Source organism: Lynx rufus, unplaced genomic scaffold, assembly GCF_022079265.1.
Source record: "Lynx rufus isolate CCGP_SWC_20201006 ecotype Redwood Valley unplaced genomic scaffold, mLynRuf1.p SCAF_4, whole genome shotgun sequence".
Classification (NCBI taxonomy): Eukaryota; Metazoa; Chordata; class Mammalia; order Carnivora; family Felidae; genus Lynx; species Lynx rufus.
Window position 1 is genome coordinate 4497088 of NW_025814856.1, and position 18256 is coordinate 4515343.

General features: G+C 40.0%; 1 protein-coding gene across 2 annotated transcripts in view; it reads left to right on the top strand.

The window, feature by feature from the left end:
• Positions 1-18256, top strand: part of LOC124524611 (adhesion G protein-coupled receptor E4-like) — a 77427-nt gene that overhangs the window by 36077 nt on the left and 23094 nt on the right. Inside the window, exons 12-16 of one of the 2 annotated variants that reach the window (XM_047096948.1) lie at positions 1355-1421; positions 2235-2326; positions 3495-3675; positions 5636-5731; positions 7832-8334. In XM_047096948.1, coding sequence (XP_046952904.1) covers positions 1355-1421; positions 2235-2326; positions 3495-3675; positions 5636-5731; positions 7832-7939 — 544 coding nt within the window. In that variant the 3' untranslated portion in view covers positions 7940-8334. Of the gene's footprint in view, positions 1-1354; positions 1422-2234; positions 2327-3494; positions 3676-5635; positions 5732-7831; positions 8335-18256 lie in introns of those variants that run through there. The other variant, XM_047096947.1, reaches the window with a different exon arrangement.

Below are 18256 nucleotides of genomic sequence, written 5' to 3' on the forward strand. Positions count from 1 at the left end.
CTAAAAAGAGAGTAAGTTCAGAATTCCCAAGGCAGCATTTTTAGCCTGACTAAAGAAGTTTAGAAAGCTCCATAAAGTTAGTTGAAGAAGCTGGTATATTGGCAATGGGGCTTAGGTTAGGAAGTAGGTATACATGTACTAAGGTATCATGTACAAAGGTGTCCCTCTTGAAAAAAAGAAGCCCCATCTCCAGCTTGAACCATACATCCTGCCAGAATGATTCTGGAGATACAGTGGCAGGGTAGATCAGGGGTTGGTAAACTTTATAAAAGGCCAAATTGTGCCTGTTTTTGTCTCTATGGGTCGTATGGTCTTTGTGGCAATTACCCAGTGTTGTCCTTGTAGTGAGAGAGAAGCCAAGTCATAGACCATATGTTAATGGATGAGTGTGGCTGTGTTTCAATAAAACTTTATCTATAAAAACATGGGGTGAACTGGATTTGCCCTGTGGGCTATTGTTTACAACCCTTAGAATAGAACTTAAGTGTGGGAGCTTTTCTGCCCACTCAGTGTTGGCAATTGCTTGTTAAATTGACCAGTTTTATGCTGTGAGGTCTCTGTTTAGAATAAATTATGCTAACTTTGCCAACATAAGCCATGACATAATAAAAGGTATTTGGGCAGCTGAGTATTTGGTATATGGAACATATTTAATTTGTGTTGGTAGTTTTTCTTGCTGTAGCTGTTACTATTTTTACTCTCTTTCTTATAGCAATCATTATTAGGGTACTGTTTATTGAGCCTTACCTCTTTGCCAGGAACTGTACTCAAATTTGTATACACATTATCTCATTTTAATCTTTCCTACAAGATCTATATTAGGAAAACTGCAAAATCCTGATGAAAGAAATAAAAGAAGTTTCAAATAAACGGAGAGATAGTCCATGTTCATGGATAGGAAAACTCAATATTGTCAAGAAGTCAGTCTGTCAGTTCTTTCCAACTTGATCTGTAGATTGAATGCATTCTCAACCACATTCTCAGAAAATTATTTTGTAGATATTGATAAAATTATTCTAATGTTTGTACAGAGAAGAAAAAGACCCTAAATAGCTAACACAATATTGAAGGAGAACAAAGTCATAGGAGTGACCCTACCTGACTTCAAGACTTTGCATATAACCACAGTAATTATTTAATCTTTTAATACTTCTGTTTGCCCCCACTCTACACTTGGGGAAACTGAGACTTAGAGCACACAGCTTATGTCAGATGAGGACCCATGTCTGATTCCACCTAAAGTCCAGGCTCTGAATTAAATGATTCCTGGCACTGGTTGGATCTTGCTATAGGAGTCTGAATTCAAGACCTTTGCCTTCTGAGAAATAGCTAATGCACACCTTTCTCTCAACAGCTGCTGGCTCAAGCATGATAAAGCGTTCATCTGGAGTTTTATGGGACCAGTGGCAGTCATTATCTTGGTGGGTGACTAGTGATAGTTATTGATGTGCCTGCCCTAGGTTTGCCAAGCATAGTGTGTTTCTTTCTGTTAAAGCAGAAGTGAGGTGAAGATAAGGAAAATATAGTCTAATGTGATTTACCCCTCTTCCTGAAAACACAGTCTTTGTATCTCTTTCCCAGGCTCCCTCCTGGTTCACTTGTTACTCTGATGTAATATAACCCTCTGCTGGAGATTCTTCTAAAAATCCCACATTTGTTCATTCAACAACTATTTAGTGGGGCATCTGTGGTTCAGTCGGTTAAACATCCAACTTCGCTCAGGTCACGATCTCGTAGTTTGTGAGTTTGAGCCCTGCATCGGGCTCTGTGCTGACAGCTCAGAGCCTGGAACCTGATTCAGATTCTGTTTCTCCCTCTCTCTATGGCCTTCCCCCACTCACACTCTCTTTCCCTCTCTTTAAAAAAATAAGTAAACATTTAAAAAAAATTTTTAACAGATATTCAGCAAGTATCTACTCTTCATAGAGTGATATGTTTTCCTGTTTGTAAGCAGCTTCCTGATCACGTCATTGTCCTGGCATACCTATCAAGAGTACTCTTTCACTTTCTAGGTGTCTTGGTTTGAATGATAAATTATATAGTCACCCTAATCAAGCACCAAGTGCCACAAGCTCATATATACACAATGTGCTGTATAAAAGACCAGACCATAGCATAGCATCCAACGAGGCCTGTATCTTTTGGGGAAAGATTCTTAGGTCCAACTCAAACTAGGTTGCATGACCTGGACTCCAGAGACAATTCCAAGTCAACTTTTAGTTCTGTGTCCACAGATAAACTTGGTGTTCTACTTTCAAATCCTGTGGATTTTGAGAAGTAAACTTTCCTCCCTCAACAAAGAAGTTTCTACCATTCAGGATACCAGGTAAGAAGGCCCTAGAATCCGTGGTATCCACAGATTTTTTCCTACAGGACTACTTTTCTTTCTGACTGGGAATGAAAAACCCATATAAAAATCTAATATAAAATGTCCTGGTACTTGGTAAAGGGTAAGGGGGGTACAATTTCTAGAAATAAAAACTATAATTTTCAGGTAGCTTAATGTACTCCTTGATCTCTTTCCTCAACAAATATTCATTGGGTGCTCCTTTGTGTAGCATACTGTTAATATGAAATTCATGCCAAGAGTATCAATATTATCATCTCTCCCCAACCTCGTGAGTCCACCCACTTCTGGGGGCTCCATTATCCTTGGGTGTAGACACTCAGTTCTTACTGGCACTGATCTAAATAATTGGAAATAATAAGAAAAACTAATGTTAACTAGGAACTTGATAGATGATGGGAATTTACCAATATTGTTTCACTGAATGCCTATAACTCCAATCTATGAGGTGGGCATGACTACTATCCCCCATTGATATGAGGAGCAGGTACTCATGTTACCCAAAAGTGGGCAAGAGTCAGGTGCATTGGTGAGTCAGATGAACAAAACTTAAGGAGCATCTTTCCAACTTCAGACCCTGGCTTTGATCTCCTCTACTTATCATACAAACCAACATCTCCTAGCCTTGGTGTTTTCTGCCCTAGAGGGTCAGAGTGTCCCCCTTCTTAGTGTTTCCTCATCCTTCTACACATGTGTGGATGAGTGTAGGCTCACACACCATGTGCATGCACACACACACACACACACACACTCACACACGTCAGCTGTCCCAGACAGTTGCCATCAACAACCCTTCTATTTGACAAAACACAATTTTCTTGAAGAAGCACAACAGCATGCTATGATCTGAAGTCATGATATCATCATCAGTACACATTTTCAGAACAACTTTCTAGAAGGCACTTTCCACACATCTTCCAATAGGTTCAGATAAATCATTTCCAAGAATAGGGGAAAGCATTATTCTCAGAAGCAGTGATTGAAAGCATGGGTTCTGCCTCATCTTCGAGTTGTATGACTTTGCATGAGTCACTTAAGCACATGAGGTGATGCGAAGTTTAAATCAGGTAATGCATGCAAAGCATTTAGCACAGTGCCCAACATATAATGATCAGTGATAGTTATTATTACTCCTGTTCCTTCCCAGAGTCATGACATTTAAAGCCATTGCTCAGCTATTTATACTGGGCTGTTCTTGGGGCCTTGGCTATTTTATGGTTGAAGAGTTCGGGAAGGTGATCGGATCAGTCATTGCCTACACATTCACCATCATCAATGTCCTGCAGGGGGTTTTGCTCTTTGTGGTACACTGTCTCCTTAATCGCCAGGTAAGGCTAATTGTTTTATTTATCACCAGCTGAGTCCCACCATCTTATTGAATGGCTATTCACATTCTCACCCTTTTCTGATCTTTTATATTTGTATCTTGTGGTTGCCTTGATTCTGGGAAAAAGGTTTAGGTGCTGCTTGCGTATGCTGTGTGTTCTGGGTGCATCTAACTAAATTTCACATTCCAATCTATATCTTAAGAGTGTGCTTTTGTCAGCTGGAGATGACAGAACAAAATATCATAGATCATGTGGCTTGGACAACAGAAATATCTCTTATAATTCTGGAGGCTGGAAATCTGAGGTCAGGGTGACTGTGCAGTTGGGTTCTGGTGAGAATGCTCTTTTTTTTTTTTTTTTTTTTTTCAGAAGTCCACCTTCTTGCTGTGTCCTTCCATAGGAGAGACAAGGAGAGAGAGCTTTTATGTTTCTTCTTAATGGGACACTAATCCTATTGGATCAGGGCTCTACCATTAGGACTTCATTTATTCTTAGTCACTCCTATAAAGGTCATATCTTCAAATACGATCATCCTGGGAGGTTAAGCCTTTAACATATGAATTTTGAGGAGACACAACTTAGTCCATAGCAGAGAATTTATCAGTCAGGATAAGGGAGATTATGCTGCAGTAACAAATAGCCACCACCCCCTAATTTCAGTGGGTGACAACAATAAAGTTTATTTCTTGCTCATGCTACATAACTGTGTCTTGATCTACATTGTCTTCACTCTGGGATACAGGCTGAAGGGGCAGCCCTTATTTGGAATATTGGTATTCTTGTGGCAAAGGGAAAGGAGATCCTGGCCAACTGTACCTGAATTAGTTCTCTTTCATTGGCTGGAGCTAGTCATGTGGCCATACCTGAGTTCACCAGAAAGAGGACACATAATCCTCTTACAGTGTAGTGCACTTTAGGGAGGGGCACTGGAAAATTTGGCATAATATGCCAAAAACAGAGAGACTTCAGCTCTAGTGTTAGGTTTTACACTGAGTAGGCTGCTGTGTGGGCAGCTTTCTTACCCTCTCTGAGCCTCAACTTCTCATCTGTGTATATGGTAATACGTGCCTCACAGAGTTGAGAATTAAATGAGATAATGCAATATGAGTCTCCTCGCGCAGTTCTTGTGAGGGTCATTATTATAATTTTACTCCTCATAGAATATTGGAAACAATTTTCCTGACTTCCCCACCCTCCCTTTGCTATTGAGTGGAACTACCATCAATTAAGATGCTTGTGGCAAAAAGACCATCGTAACACTATTAATTTCTCTGTCGTCTTCTAGTGCCTTCTCAATGCTTGGTACTCCTCACACCCAAAAATGAAGTACACCTTAAGTGTCTTGGTAAAATAATGTTGAGTATTAAGTATTTAAATATCTTTTTCAGACATGTTAAGCAGGTTACATGAAGGGAATCCATGTAATCACAGGGGGTGTTTGTACGTAGTGGTTAGTTTGGGGCCCTGAGTAAGAATCATGAGGTGTTGAATTCTGTCTGTATGACCTTGGGCAAGTCCATGTACTTCCACAAGCTTCAGATTCTTTACCTTCAATTGCTGATAAGGGAAGAGCCTTTCTCCTTTGGTTTATGGAAGATGACATTGCATATGGTGCAAAGTGTATTGAACATAGCTTCATCCTTATAATCACCACCAGCAGCATCACCATAATCACCTTCACCATCCTCCTCCTCCTTGTTCTCAGCATCATCATCACCACCACTTTGATGAACCACTGGGTTCAAAGTCTCTCTGTAGAGACTTTGTAGTGCCCAACATCTAGTAAATGCCTTTTCCACAATGAGAAAGTTGAATTTCAGAATGAATTAACAAGAGGACTATACAGAAAAGTAATGAAAAGGCAGTCATAGGGCTTGGCATCTATATCTTTGGCCTCCTATTTGGGGTCCTTTCTCTCTAACCAAGCTCTGGACATGACACAAACCCCTATATTCCTCAGGTGCGAATGGAATACAAGAAGTGGTTTAGTGGGATCTGGAAAGCGATTGAGACTGAAAGCTTTGACGTATCTCGCTCTACGATCCAAACCAAAATGGTAAGTGAGACCAGCTTCTCTGCAGTGATGTGTACTTGCTAAACCCAACGTCTCCTACAACCAAGAGCTTCCTGGTCCTTGATCTAAAAGAAAAGAGAAATTTCATTAGCTTCCTGCATTATGCTGCTGGTTTCTGGTTTTTGAGACCAAAACCAGTGGAGTTCTGCTTGCTTGCTTGCTTTCTCTCTCTCTTTCCCTTTCTCCCTCCTTCCCTCCCTCCCTTCCTTCTCCCCTCCCTTCCTTCTCCCCTCCCTCCCTTTCTTCCTTCATCCCTCCTTCCCTCCTTCCTCCTTCCTTCCCTATCCTCTATCCCTCCTTTATCATCCCTCCTTCCCTCCTTCTTCCCTCCTTCATTCATTCCTTTATTCCTTCCTTCCATCCCTGTCTTTCTCTCTCTCTCTTTCTTTCATCCTCTCTCTCTCTTTCTCTCCCTCTCCCAAGTCTTTCCACAAATTTGGATATTCCACAAATAATCCAAATGATAATTTAACAACATTCATTTAACAAATATTTATTGATTATCCAGTACATGCTAGATACTGTATTAGGTGTTGGGGAAACAGCAGTGGACACATTGACAAAAATCCTTGCCCTCACAGGACTGATGTTGGAGTGGGGTGGGGGGGGCTGACAATAAACCCCCAAGTGTAGATTATACAGTACATCACAAAGTGATGTGTGCTATAGAAAAATACAGAGCAGTGAAGAGAAATCAGGACGCATGGGGTGAGGGGAGTTTGGTTTTCAGTAAGGTGGTCACAGTGACAGCCCTTCACAGTCTCTGTCACTACATTCTATTTTAATTATCTGTGTGATGTGCCTCTCTGTATGATATTTGTCTTAGTCTTAAAAACATTGAAGTATTTGCTTTTGGTCAGCCTCTGCTCCCCTGTAAGTTTCACTGTTGTGGTCACTATTGTTTTCCTTCTACCTAGAGCAATGCCTGGCCCACAAAAGATGTTGAGTGTCTAAATTCCTTGCTTACAGATGAGCAAACAGACTGGGAGAGTCCACATGATTTGCTCAAAGCTACTCAGCTGGGTAGAGGGTTCCAACTTGGGTCTGTTTTTCTCTGAAAGTTGACAGCTTTCCTTAGTTGTCACCACAGTTGTCACCCCAGACTGTCAACAATATTGGGACCAGCTTGATAGGACATGCACTCTCATATTAAGGACAATTCTGCTTAGTGGCTGCTGACTATGTCCTATCAGTGTATGCCACAGGTTCACCTCTTGGCTAGAATCAGCAGCGGCCAAAGGATATGTCAACCTGAACTGTGTAAAAGAACTTTCCCAATGCTTGTAGTCCCCCAAAACATGTCACATAGTAGAATCCATAGTGTGGATTCTGGGGTTCGCCAGATTTGAGTTCGTATTTTGACTCTTTCAGATTTTGGGCAAATAATTTAACTTCTCTGAGCCTCAATTCATTCATCGTTGAAATGCCCAATTGATTGAGGAACGAAACAATGTACATGAAAGCACTTTGCTCTACTCTGAACCATGTCAACGCTGCTTTTTATTAATACCAAATTATCAAAAGTCAGCTACGTAGAAGGCCCCAAACAGTAATCTTGTCCCCTTATCTTTGGACAACACTTTTCTCTGTAAAAAGCGCATATCCATCCTTACAGTCATTACTGACCCTCTGTAGCATTTAAGTGATTCGTCACTGTTTGAATGGAGCCAACATGCCTGGGTTCAGGTGACAACTCCACCAGTTCCAGGCTGCATCAGCTTACGCTAGCAACTTAATGTCTCTGTGCCTCAGTTTCTTCATCTGTAAATGAGGATGATAATAGTATCTATCTCATCATGAGAAGTAAGTGATGTCATATGTGCTAAGAGCTCAGGACGCTGCCTGGTCCACAGTAAACACCCTGTAAATGTTTGTGAAAAGATCAAACAAATAAAAAGACCATTGCAGATGGTGTTTGGGGACGGGAGAGGCTGTAAGCCATATATTAGGACCTCTTTACTGAGCTTTGGACCTTAAAGAAATTCTTGCTTGTTCTATCTAGGCACTGCTGGAAGTCCTAGGTAATTTCTGAGGTGTTAATTTCTCTTCAGTTTTTTCTACACATTATTTCCCCCCAAATAGGAGGAACCAACAACATCATCAGAATTCTATCGCAGAAGAGACGCTGCGTCTGTTCAACCACAGCCTCAGACTCTGATCTCTGCTCTTTGGCTAAAACCAGCAAACTGAGCTGCTGTGGACAGCGCCCTCTGTGGTGACACATGGATGGGACAAATGCCACCATCTGTCTTTCTCCTGAAAGCAGTCGTGACTCTTTTCCCTATTTTGGCTTCTGTCTCCGTAGAAAGAAAGGGGTGTCGAGAGACTACTGAGACCCCCAAACCCAGAATTGCATATCGTGTGCCATTAAATGCTCAGAGAATTCTTTAACAACGAGGGAAATAAGGGGATTTTCATCTTCCAGCTAATACTACCTTGCCCAGGATTTATTGGCCAACATCTGGATTCAGCTTGCAGATTTCTCTCTCTGAATTTTTGGCTCCACTTTATACTCCTGAAGATCTTGCATCACTCAACATTTTCATAGTTCAATAACTCCCATATGAATAAATATTAAAAACAGGGTTGTATTCTTGCGTTGTAAAAATACACCTCCATCCCACTCAGGAGGGCGTCCTAAGGAAATGTCTAGTGGTCAGGAGACCAGCACTGTCTTCTTTGCTTGATGACTTTCAAACCTACTCATATACTCAGGTTAATTTTAGTGTGATCTCAAGCACTCGTTTTAGTAGCACATATACTTAATGTCACATCATGTCCTCATGGAAATGCTCCCAAACCAATAGCGGCGGGGGGGGGGGGGGGGGGTGTCACAGCAGTCCTTTGGCCTTATGTATTTAGTTTTAACATTTCTAATTTTGTTTTCAAAGTCATTGGATTTAGTGTCTTTTTCAGCACCAAAATAAATAAATGTATGGCTAACTTTGTTACCAGACAGTATTTTAAAAGCAACTTTAAATAATAACAGCAGGAAATGTAAAAATAGCAGCTGAGACTCACCGTGATTCATTTGAAGAGATTTCTTGTGCAGTTTTTAAGGCATGAACCAAAGACTGTCCCTTTTTCTGCTTAATCAGCTTAAGTGTCTCTTCCACGTTGTGGTGGTGCAAACAGAACGCATGATTCACTCCACTTGCCGGCTTTAAAATTATGTGATTCGTCTCAGGGAGACAAATTGGGGAGATTCACGTGGTTTCAAAATGCATGCCTGCGGTGTGACTTTTTATATCCTGCAATTTCAAATATACACGAATAGAACTCGCATGAAATGCAACCTTCCTGGGCAGTTGACAAATCCTTGTGCTTAAGCCCCACTAATGTCGCTGCTGTTTTTGCATCCAAAACAGTTGCAAAAAGTGAATAAACAAGCCAAATGTTCTAGGCGCTTCGGGTTTGGACCTCTCTATTCAATATTTTCACTTCCTCCCAACATCAGGTCGGCTTTCTTTCTCTTATCTGCCTTGCTCACCCCCTTCGCTTTAAGAACTACTGTCTTCATCCTTTGAGAGCCCTTTATTCTTCTAGACCTCAGTGAAATTCCTTACTCTGTTACTGTCAGTATGACGTGACTTACCCTATATTTTGTGTGCTATTGCACACATGATACGTGTGTGCTTGTAAATCATTCCTGCCTGGACTATAAACTTCTGGAAGGCAAGAATGATAGATGTTTTAATGATCAATTGCAAGGTGGTAAGTGATAGTTTCCCTGCCTCCACCTAGAACATTAATTCTCAAGCTCCGCACTGTTAACATTTTGGCCTGGATAATTCTTTTTGCGGGCAGGAGCTGCTGTGCATTGCAGGATTTGCAGCAGCATCCCTGGCCTCTACCCGCTAGATGCCTGTAACCTCCCCCATCCCACACACACCCACTGTGACCATCAGAAATGTCTCCAGACATTGCCACCTGGGAACAGAAGTGATCTTATTGAGAATTACTGGCTTAGGCATTAGTTCATAGTGAAAAAGTCCTTTGTGGTCACCCAGCTGTTCCAGGAAATGAATACTCAATCAGAATGTGGTGATTACGCACATGCTCTGCACTCCAAGGGGGTGGTACGTCTGGGGAACACCTCTTGTCTGGCCAGCTTTCTTTTCTGGGAACTGCCCACCTCACTGTGGCAGAGACTATTCATCAAAACCCACATCTGCTTCTTTGCAACATGTACTTTTGCTTAGAAGGGTCCCCTGCTTGGGTTTGTGCTGCAGAGGAGAGGAAATAAAATTAAGAGATTCCAAGCCGGGGGCTCTTAAGATTTTCTTTTATTGCATCACAGAATACTTTGAGAGTCAGATTTTTAAAAAGTGAGTCTTTTCCCTGCAAAAATACATATAGGCAGTGCATGAATCATGGATGTTCTCAGTTGCAACTGATAGAAATCTAGCTGCTCTGTTTTGCTGCCCAAATGTGGCCTGAAAATCAGCAGCATAGTGACATGCAAATCACTTGGAAATTTGGTACAAATGCAAAATCTTAGGCTCCATCCCAGATCCAGTGAATAGGACCCTTCTTTTTAACATGATCTCCAGGAGATTCTATGCAAGTCAAAGTTTGAGAAACTTGTGGTCTACGGATCTGCATCATCAGCATGGCCTGGGATATTGTTAAAAATGCAAATCTCAGATGTCACCTGAAAATCACCACCAGACACAGAATCCCTACAGTTGGGGGCCCAGGAATCCATGGCTTAACAAACTCTACAGGGGATTCTTTTTTTATGTTTTGAGTTTTTATTTAAATTCTCGTTAGTTAACATGTGGTATAATATTGGGTTCAAGAGTACAACTGAGTGATTCATCACTTACATACTACACCCAGTGCTCATTACAAGTGCCCTCCTTAACACCCACCACTCATTTAGCCCATCTTCCGACCTTCCCTCCAGCAACCCCCAGTTTGTTCTCTCAGGGGTTGTCTCCCTTTTTTTCCCCTTCCCCTATGTTCATCTGTTTTGTATCTTAAATTCCACATATGAGTGAGATCTTCTGGTATTTGTCTTCCTCGGACTGACTTATGTCACTAAGCATAATACACTCTAGCTCCATCCATGCTGTTGCAAATGGCAATATTCCATTCTTTTTACGGCTGAGTAATATTCCAGTGTGTGTGTGTGTGCGCGTGCATGTCTTTTTTATCCATTCATCAGTCGATAGACATTTGGGCTCTTTCCATAATTTGACTATGCTTTTTTTTTAATTTATTTAAATCCAAGTTAGTCAACATCTAGTGTAGCAATGATTTCAGCAATGGAATTGAGTGACTCTTCACTTACGTGTAACACCCAGTGCTCATCCCAACAAGTGTCCTCCTTAATGCCCCTTGCCCATTTAGCCCATCCCCTCACCCAACACCCCTGCAGCAACCCTCCATTCTCTGTATTTAAGAGTCTTTTATGGTTTGTCTCCCTCCCTGTTTTGATATTACTTTTGCTTCCCTTCCCTTATGTTCATCTGTTTTGTATTTTAACTTCCACATTTGTGATATTTGTCTTTCTCTAATTTCACTTAGCATAATACCCTCTAGTTCCATCCATGTTTTTGCAATTGGCAAAATTTCACTCTTTTCGATTACCAACTAGTACTCCGTGTGTACCCACACACACACACACCACCGCCACCGCCACTGCCACATCTTCTTTATCGATTCATCACTCAATGGATTTGGGCTCTTTCCATACTTTGGCTATCTATTGTTGATAGTGCTGCTATAAACACTGGGGTGCATGTGCCCCTTTGAAACAGCATACCTATATTCTATGAATAAATACTTAGTAGTACAATTGTTGGGTCATAGGGTAATTCTATTTTTAACTTTTTGAGGAACCTCGACACTGTTTCCCAGAGTGGCTGCACCAGTTTGCATTCCCACCAACAATACAAAAGGGTTCCTCTTTCTCCGCATTCTCACCAACATCTGTTGTTGCCTGAGTTGTTCACATTAGCCATTCTGACAGGTGTGAGGTGGTGTCTCATTGTGGTTTTGATTTGTATTTCCCTGATGATGAGTGATGTTGAGCATTTTTTCATGTGTCTGTTAGCCATCTGGATGTCTTCTTTGGAAAAGTGTCTGTGTCTTTTTCCCATTTCATCCTGGATTATTTGTTTTTTGAGTGTTGAGTTTGATAAGTTGTTTATAAATTTTGGATACTAACCCTTCGTCAGATATGTCATTTGTGAATATCTTCTCCCATTCTATCGGTTGTCTTTTAGTTTTGCTGATCGTTTCCTTCACTGTGCAGAACTTTTTATCTTGATGAAATCCCAATAGTTCATTTTTACTTTTGTTTCCCTTGCCTCTGGAGACATGTCAAGTAAGAAGTTGCTGCAACTGAGGTCATAAAAGGTTGCTGCCTGTTTTCCCCTCTAGGATTTTGATGGCTTCCTGTCTTATGTTTAGGTCTTTCATCCATTTCATTTTTGTGGTATAAGAAAGTGGTCTAGTTTCATTCTTCTGCATGTTGCTGTCCAATTTTCCCAACACCATTCGCTGAAGAGACTGTCTTTTTTTCCACTGGATATTCTTTTCTGCTTTGTCACGGATTAGTTGGCCATATGTTTGTGGGTCCATTTCTGGACTCTCTATTCTGTTCCATTGATCTGAGTGTCTGCTTTTGTGCCAGTACCATACTGTCTTCATGATTACAGCTTTGTAATACAGCTTTAAATCCAGGATTGTGAGGCCTCCAGCTTTGGTTTGCTTTTTCAGGATTGCTTTGGCTATCCAGTGTCTTTTCTGGTTCCATACAGATTTTAGGATTGTTTGTTCTAGCTCTGTGAAAAATGCTGGTGTTATTTTGATAAGGATTGCATTGAATATGTAGATTGCTTTGGGTAGTATCGACATTTTAACAATACTTGTTCTTCCAACCCAGGAGCATGGAATATTTTTTCAATTTTTTTGTATCTTCTTCAATTTCTTTCATAAGCTTTCTATAGTTTTCAGCATATAGGTTTTTCACCTCTTTGGTTAGATTTATTCCTAGGTATTTTATGGTTCTTGGTGCAATGGTAAATGGGATTGATTCCTTGATTTCTCTTTCTGTTCCTTCATTATTAGTGTATAGAAATCCAACCAGTTTTTATACATTGATTTTATATCCTGTAACTTTGCTGAATTCATGGATCAGTTCTAGCAGTTTCCTGATGGAGTCCTCGGGTTTTCCACACAGTGTATCATGTCGTCTGTGAACAGTGAAAGTTTGACTTCCTCCTTGCTGATTTGTATGCTTTCATTTTCTTGTGTTGTCTGATTGCTGAAGCTAGGACTTTCAACACTATGTTGAATAACCAGTGATGAGAATGGACATCCTTGTTGTGTTCCTGACCTTAGGGGGAAAACAGATGATATTAGCAAATATTATTCCTGTATCTCAGGCATAAATCCCACTTGATCATGGTGAATAATTCTTTCAATGTATTGTTGGATATGGTTGCTAGTATCTTGTTGAGGATTTTTGCTTCCATTTTCATCATGGAAATTGGTCTGTAGTTCTCTTTTTTAGTGGGGTCTTTGTCTGGTTTTAGAATCAAGGTAATGCTGGCCTCATGGAATGAGTTTGGAAGTTTTCCTTCTATTTCTATTTTTTGGAACAGCCTCAAAAGAATAGGAGTTAACTCTTCTTTAAATGTTTGATAGAATTCCCCTGGAAAGCTATCCAGCCCTAGACTCTTGTTTGTTGGGAGATTTTTTTATTACTGATTCCATTTCTTTGCTGGTTATGGGTCTGTTCAAAAATTTTTAATGTTTTTTTTAATGTTTATTTATTCTTGAGAGAGACAGACAGAGGGTGAGCAGGGGAGGAGCAGACACACACACACACACACACACACACACACACACACACACACAGAATCCAAAGCAGGCTCCAGACTCTGAGCTGTCAGCACAGAACCCAATGCAGGGCTTGAACTCATGAACTGCAAGATCATGACCTGAGCCGAAGTCAGAAGCCCAACTGACTGAGCCACCCAGGCGCCCCTCTGTTCAAATTTTTTATTTCTTCCTGTTTCAGTTTTGGTAGTTTATATGTTTCTAGGAATTTGTCCATTTCTTCCAGATTGCCTAATTTGTTGGCATATAATTGCTCATAACATTCTCTTATTGTTCGTATTTCTGCGGTGTTGGTTGTGATCTCTCCTCTTTCATTTGTGATTTATTTATTTGGGTCTTTTCCTTTTTCTTTTTGATCAATCTGGCTAGGGGTTTATTAATTTTGTTAATTCCTTCAAGGAACCAGGTCCTGTTCATTTATTTTTTCTGTTTTGGGTTTTTTTTTTTTTAATTTCGATAGCATTGATTTCTGCTCTAATCTTTATTATTTCCCGTCTTCTGCTGGTTTTGGGTTTTATTTGCTGTTCTTTTTCCAGCTCCTTAAGGTGTAAGGTTAGGTTGTGTATCTGAGATCTTTCTTCCTTCTTTAGGAAGACCTGGATTGCTGTATACTTTCCGCTTATGACCGCCTTTGCTGCATCCCAGAGGTTTTGGGCTGTCGTGTTTTCATTTTCATTGGCTTCCATGTACTTTTAAATTTCCTCTTTAGTTTCTTGGTTAACCCATTCATTCTTTAGTAGGATGCTCTTTAATCTCCATTTGTTCATGGTCTTCCCAATTTTTTTCCTTTTTTAAATATGAAATTTATTGTCAAATTGGTTTTCATACAACACCCAGTGCTCATCTCTTATGGTTTGGCTTCTTCCCTCTCTAACCTTTTTTTTCCTTCCCCTCCCCCATGGTCTTCTGTTAAGTTTCTCAGGAAACACATAAGAGTGAAAACATATGGTACCTGTCTTTCTCTGTATGATTTACTTCACTTAGCATAACACTCTCCAGTTCCATCCACATTGCTACAAAAGCCTTTCATTCTTTCTCATTGCCATGTAGTATTCCATTGTGAATATAAACTACAATTTCTTTATCCATTCATCAGTTAATGGACATTTAGGCTCTTTCCATCATTTGGCTATTGTTGAAAGTGCTGCTATAAATGTTGGGGTACAAGTGCCCCTATGTATCAGCACTCCTGTGTCCCTTGGGTCAGTTCCTAGCAGTGCAATTGCTGGGTCATAGGGTAGATCTAGTTTTACTTTTTTGAGGAACCTCCACACTGTTTTCCCGAGTGGCTGCACCAGTTTGCATTCCCACCAACAGTGCAAGAGAGTTCCCATTTCTCCACATCCTCGCCAGCCTCTATAGTCTCCTGATTTGTTCATTTTAGCCACTCTGACTGGTGTGAGTTGGTATTTCAGTGTGGTTTTGATTTGTATTTCCCTGATGAGGAGTGACGTTGAGCATCTTTTCATGTGCCTGTTGGCCATCTGGATGTCTTCTTTAGAGAAGTGTCTATTCATGTTTTCTGCCCATTTCTTCACTGGATTATTTGTTTTTTGGGTGTAGAGTTTGGTGAGTTCTTTACAGATTTTGGATACTAGCCCTTCATCTGATATGTCATGTGCAAATATCTTTTCCCATTCCATTCGTTGCCTTTTAGTTTTGTTGATTGTTTCCTTTGCAGTACAGAAGCTTTTTATCTTCATGAGGTCCCAATAGTTCATTTTTGCTTTTAATTCCCTTGCCTTTGGAGAAGTGTCAAGTAAGAAATTGCTGCAGCTGAGGTCAGAGAGGTTTTTTTCCTGCTTTCTCCTCTAGGGTTTTGATGGTTTCCTGTCTCACATTCAGGTCCTTCATCCATTTTGAGTTTATTTTTGTGAATGGTGTAAGAAAGTGGTCTATTTTCATTCTGCTGCATGTTGCTGTCCAGTTCTCCCAGCACCATTTGCTAAAGAGACTGTCTTTTTTCCATTGGATATTCTTTCCTGCTTTGTCAAAGATTAGTTGGCCATACTTTTGTGAGTCCAATTCTGGAGTCTCTATTCCATTGGTCTATGTGTCTGGTTTTGTGCCAGTACCATGCTGTCTTGATGATTACAGCTTTGTAGTAGAGGCTAAAGTCTGGGATTGTGATGCCTCCCGCTTTGGTCTTCTTCTTCAACATTACTTTGGCTATTTGGGGCCTTTTGTGGTTCCATATGAATTTTAGGATTGCTTGTTCTAGCTTCGAGAAGAATGCTGGTGCAATTTTGATTGGGATTGCATTGACTGTGTAGATAGCTTTGGGTAGTTGTGACATTTTAGCAATATTTATTCTCTGAATCCATGAGCATGGAACGTTTTTCCATTTCTTTGTAACTTCTTCAATTTCCTTCATAAGCTTTCTATAGTTTTCAGCATACAGATCTTTTACATCTCTGATTAGGTTTATTCCTAGGTATTTTATGATTCTTGGTGGAATTGCGAATGAGATAAGTTTCTTTATTTGTCTTTCTGTTGCTTCATTGTTAGTGTATAAGAATGCAACTGATTTCTGTACATTGATTTTATATCCTGCTACTTTGCTGAATTCATATATCAGTTCCAGCAGACTTTTGGTGGAGTCTCTCGTATTTTCCATGTATAATATCATGTCATCTGCAAAAAGCGAAAGGTTGACTTCATCTTTGCCAATTTTGATGCCTTTGATTTCCTTTTGTTGTCTGATTGCTGATGCTAGAACTTCCAACACTATGTTAAACAACAGTGGTGAGAGTGGACATCCCTGTCGTGTTCCTGATCTCAGGGAAATCTCTCAGTTTTTCCCCATTGAGGATGATATTAGCTGTGGGCTTTTCATAAATGGCTTTTATGTTTAAGTATGTTCCTTCTATCCCGACTTTCTCAAGGGTTTTTATTAAGAAAGAATGCTGAATTTTGTCAAATGCTTTTTCTGCATCGATTGACAGGATCATATGGTTCTTATCTTTTCTTTTATTAATGTGATGTATCACATTAATTGATTTGTGAATGTTGAACCAGCCCTGCAGCCCAGGAATGAATCCCACTTGATCGTGGTGAATAATTCTTTTTATATGCTATTGAATTCGATTTGCTAGTATCTTGTTGAGAATTTTTGCATCCTTATTCATCAGGGATATTGGCCTGTAGTTCTCTTTTTTTGCTGGGTCTCTGTCTGGTTTAGGAACCAAAGTAATGTTGGCTTCATAGAATGAGTCTGGAAGTTTTCCTTTCCTTTCTATTTTTTGGAACAGCTTGAGAAGGATAGGTATTATCTCTGCTTTAAATGTCTGGTAGAATTACCCAGGGAAGCCATCTGGTCCTGGACTCTTATTTGTTGGGAGACTTTTTGGTAACTGATTCAATTTCTTTGCTGGTTATGGGTCTGTTCAAGTTTTCTATTTCTTCCTGTTTGAGTTTTGGAAGTGTGTGGGTGCTTAGGAATTTGTCCATTTCTTTCAGGTTGTCCAATGTGTTGGCGTATAATTTTTCATAGTATTCCCTGATAATTGCTTGTATTTCTGAGGGATTGGTTGTAATAATTCCATTTTCATTCAGGATTTTATCTATTTGGGTCATCTCTCTTTTCCTTTTTAGAAGCCAGGCTAGAAGTTTATCAATTTTGTTTATTTTTTCAAAAAACCAACTCTTGGTTTCATTGATCTGCTCTACAGTTTTTTTTAGATTCTATATTGTTTATTTCTGCTCTGATCTTTATTATTTGTTTTCTTCTGCTGGGTTTGGGGTGTCTTTGCTGTTCTGCTTCTATTTCCTTTAGGAGTGCTGTTAGATTTTGTATTTGGGATTTTTCTTGTTTCTTGAGATAGGCCTGGATTGCAATGTATTTTCCTCTCAGGACTGCGTTCGCTGCATCCCAAAGCATTTGGATTGTTGTATTTTCATTTTCATTTGTTTCCATATTTTTTTTATCTCTTCTCTAATTGCCTGGTTGACCCATTCATTCTTTAGTAGGCTTTTCTTTAACCTCCATGCTTTTGAAGGTTTTCCAGACTTCTTCCTGTGGTTGATTTCAAGTTTCATAGCATTGTGGTCTGAAAGTGTGCATGGTATGATCTCAATTCTTTTATACTTATTAAGGTCTGTTTTGTGACCCAGTATGTGATCTATCCTGGAGAATGTTCCATGTGTACCTGAGAAGAAAGTATATTGTGTTGCTTTGGGATGCAGAGTTCTAAATATATCTGTCAAGTCCATCTGTATCCAATGTATCATTCAGGGCCCTTGTTTCTTTATTGGTCTTGTGTCTAGATGATCTATCCATTGTTGTAAGTGGGGTATTAAAGTCCCCTGCAATTACCACATTCTTATCAATAAGGTTGCTTATGTTTGTGATTGTTTTATATATTTGGGGGCTGCCGTATTTGGTGCATAGACATTTATAATTGTTAGCTCTTCCTGATGGATAGACCCTGTAATTATTATATAATTCCCTTCTTCATCTCTTGTTACAGCCTTTAATTTAAAGTCTAGTTTGTCTGATATAAGTATGGCTACTCCAGCTCTCTTTTGACTTCCAGTACCGTGATAGATAGTTCTCCATCCCCTCACTCTCAATCTGAAGGTGTCCTCAGGTCTAAAATGAATCTCTTATAGACAGCAAATAGATGGGTCTTGTTTTTTTTTTTATCAATTCTG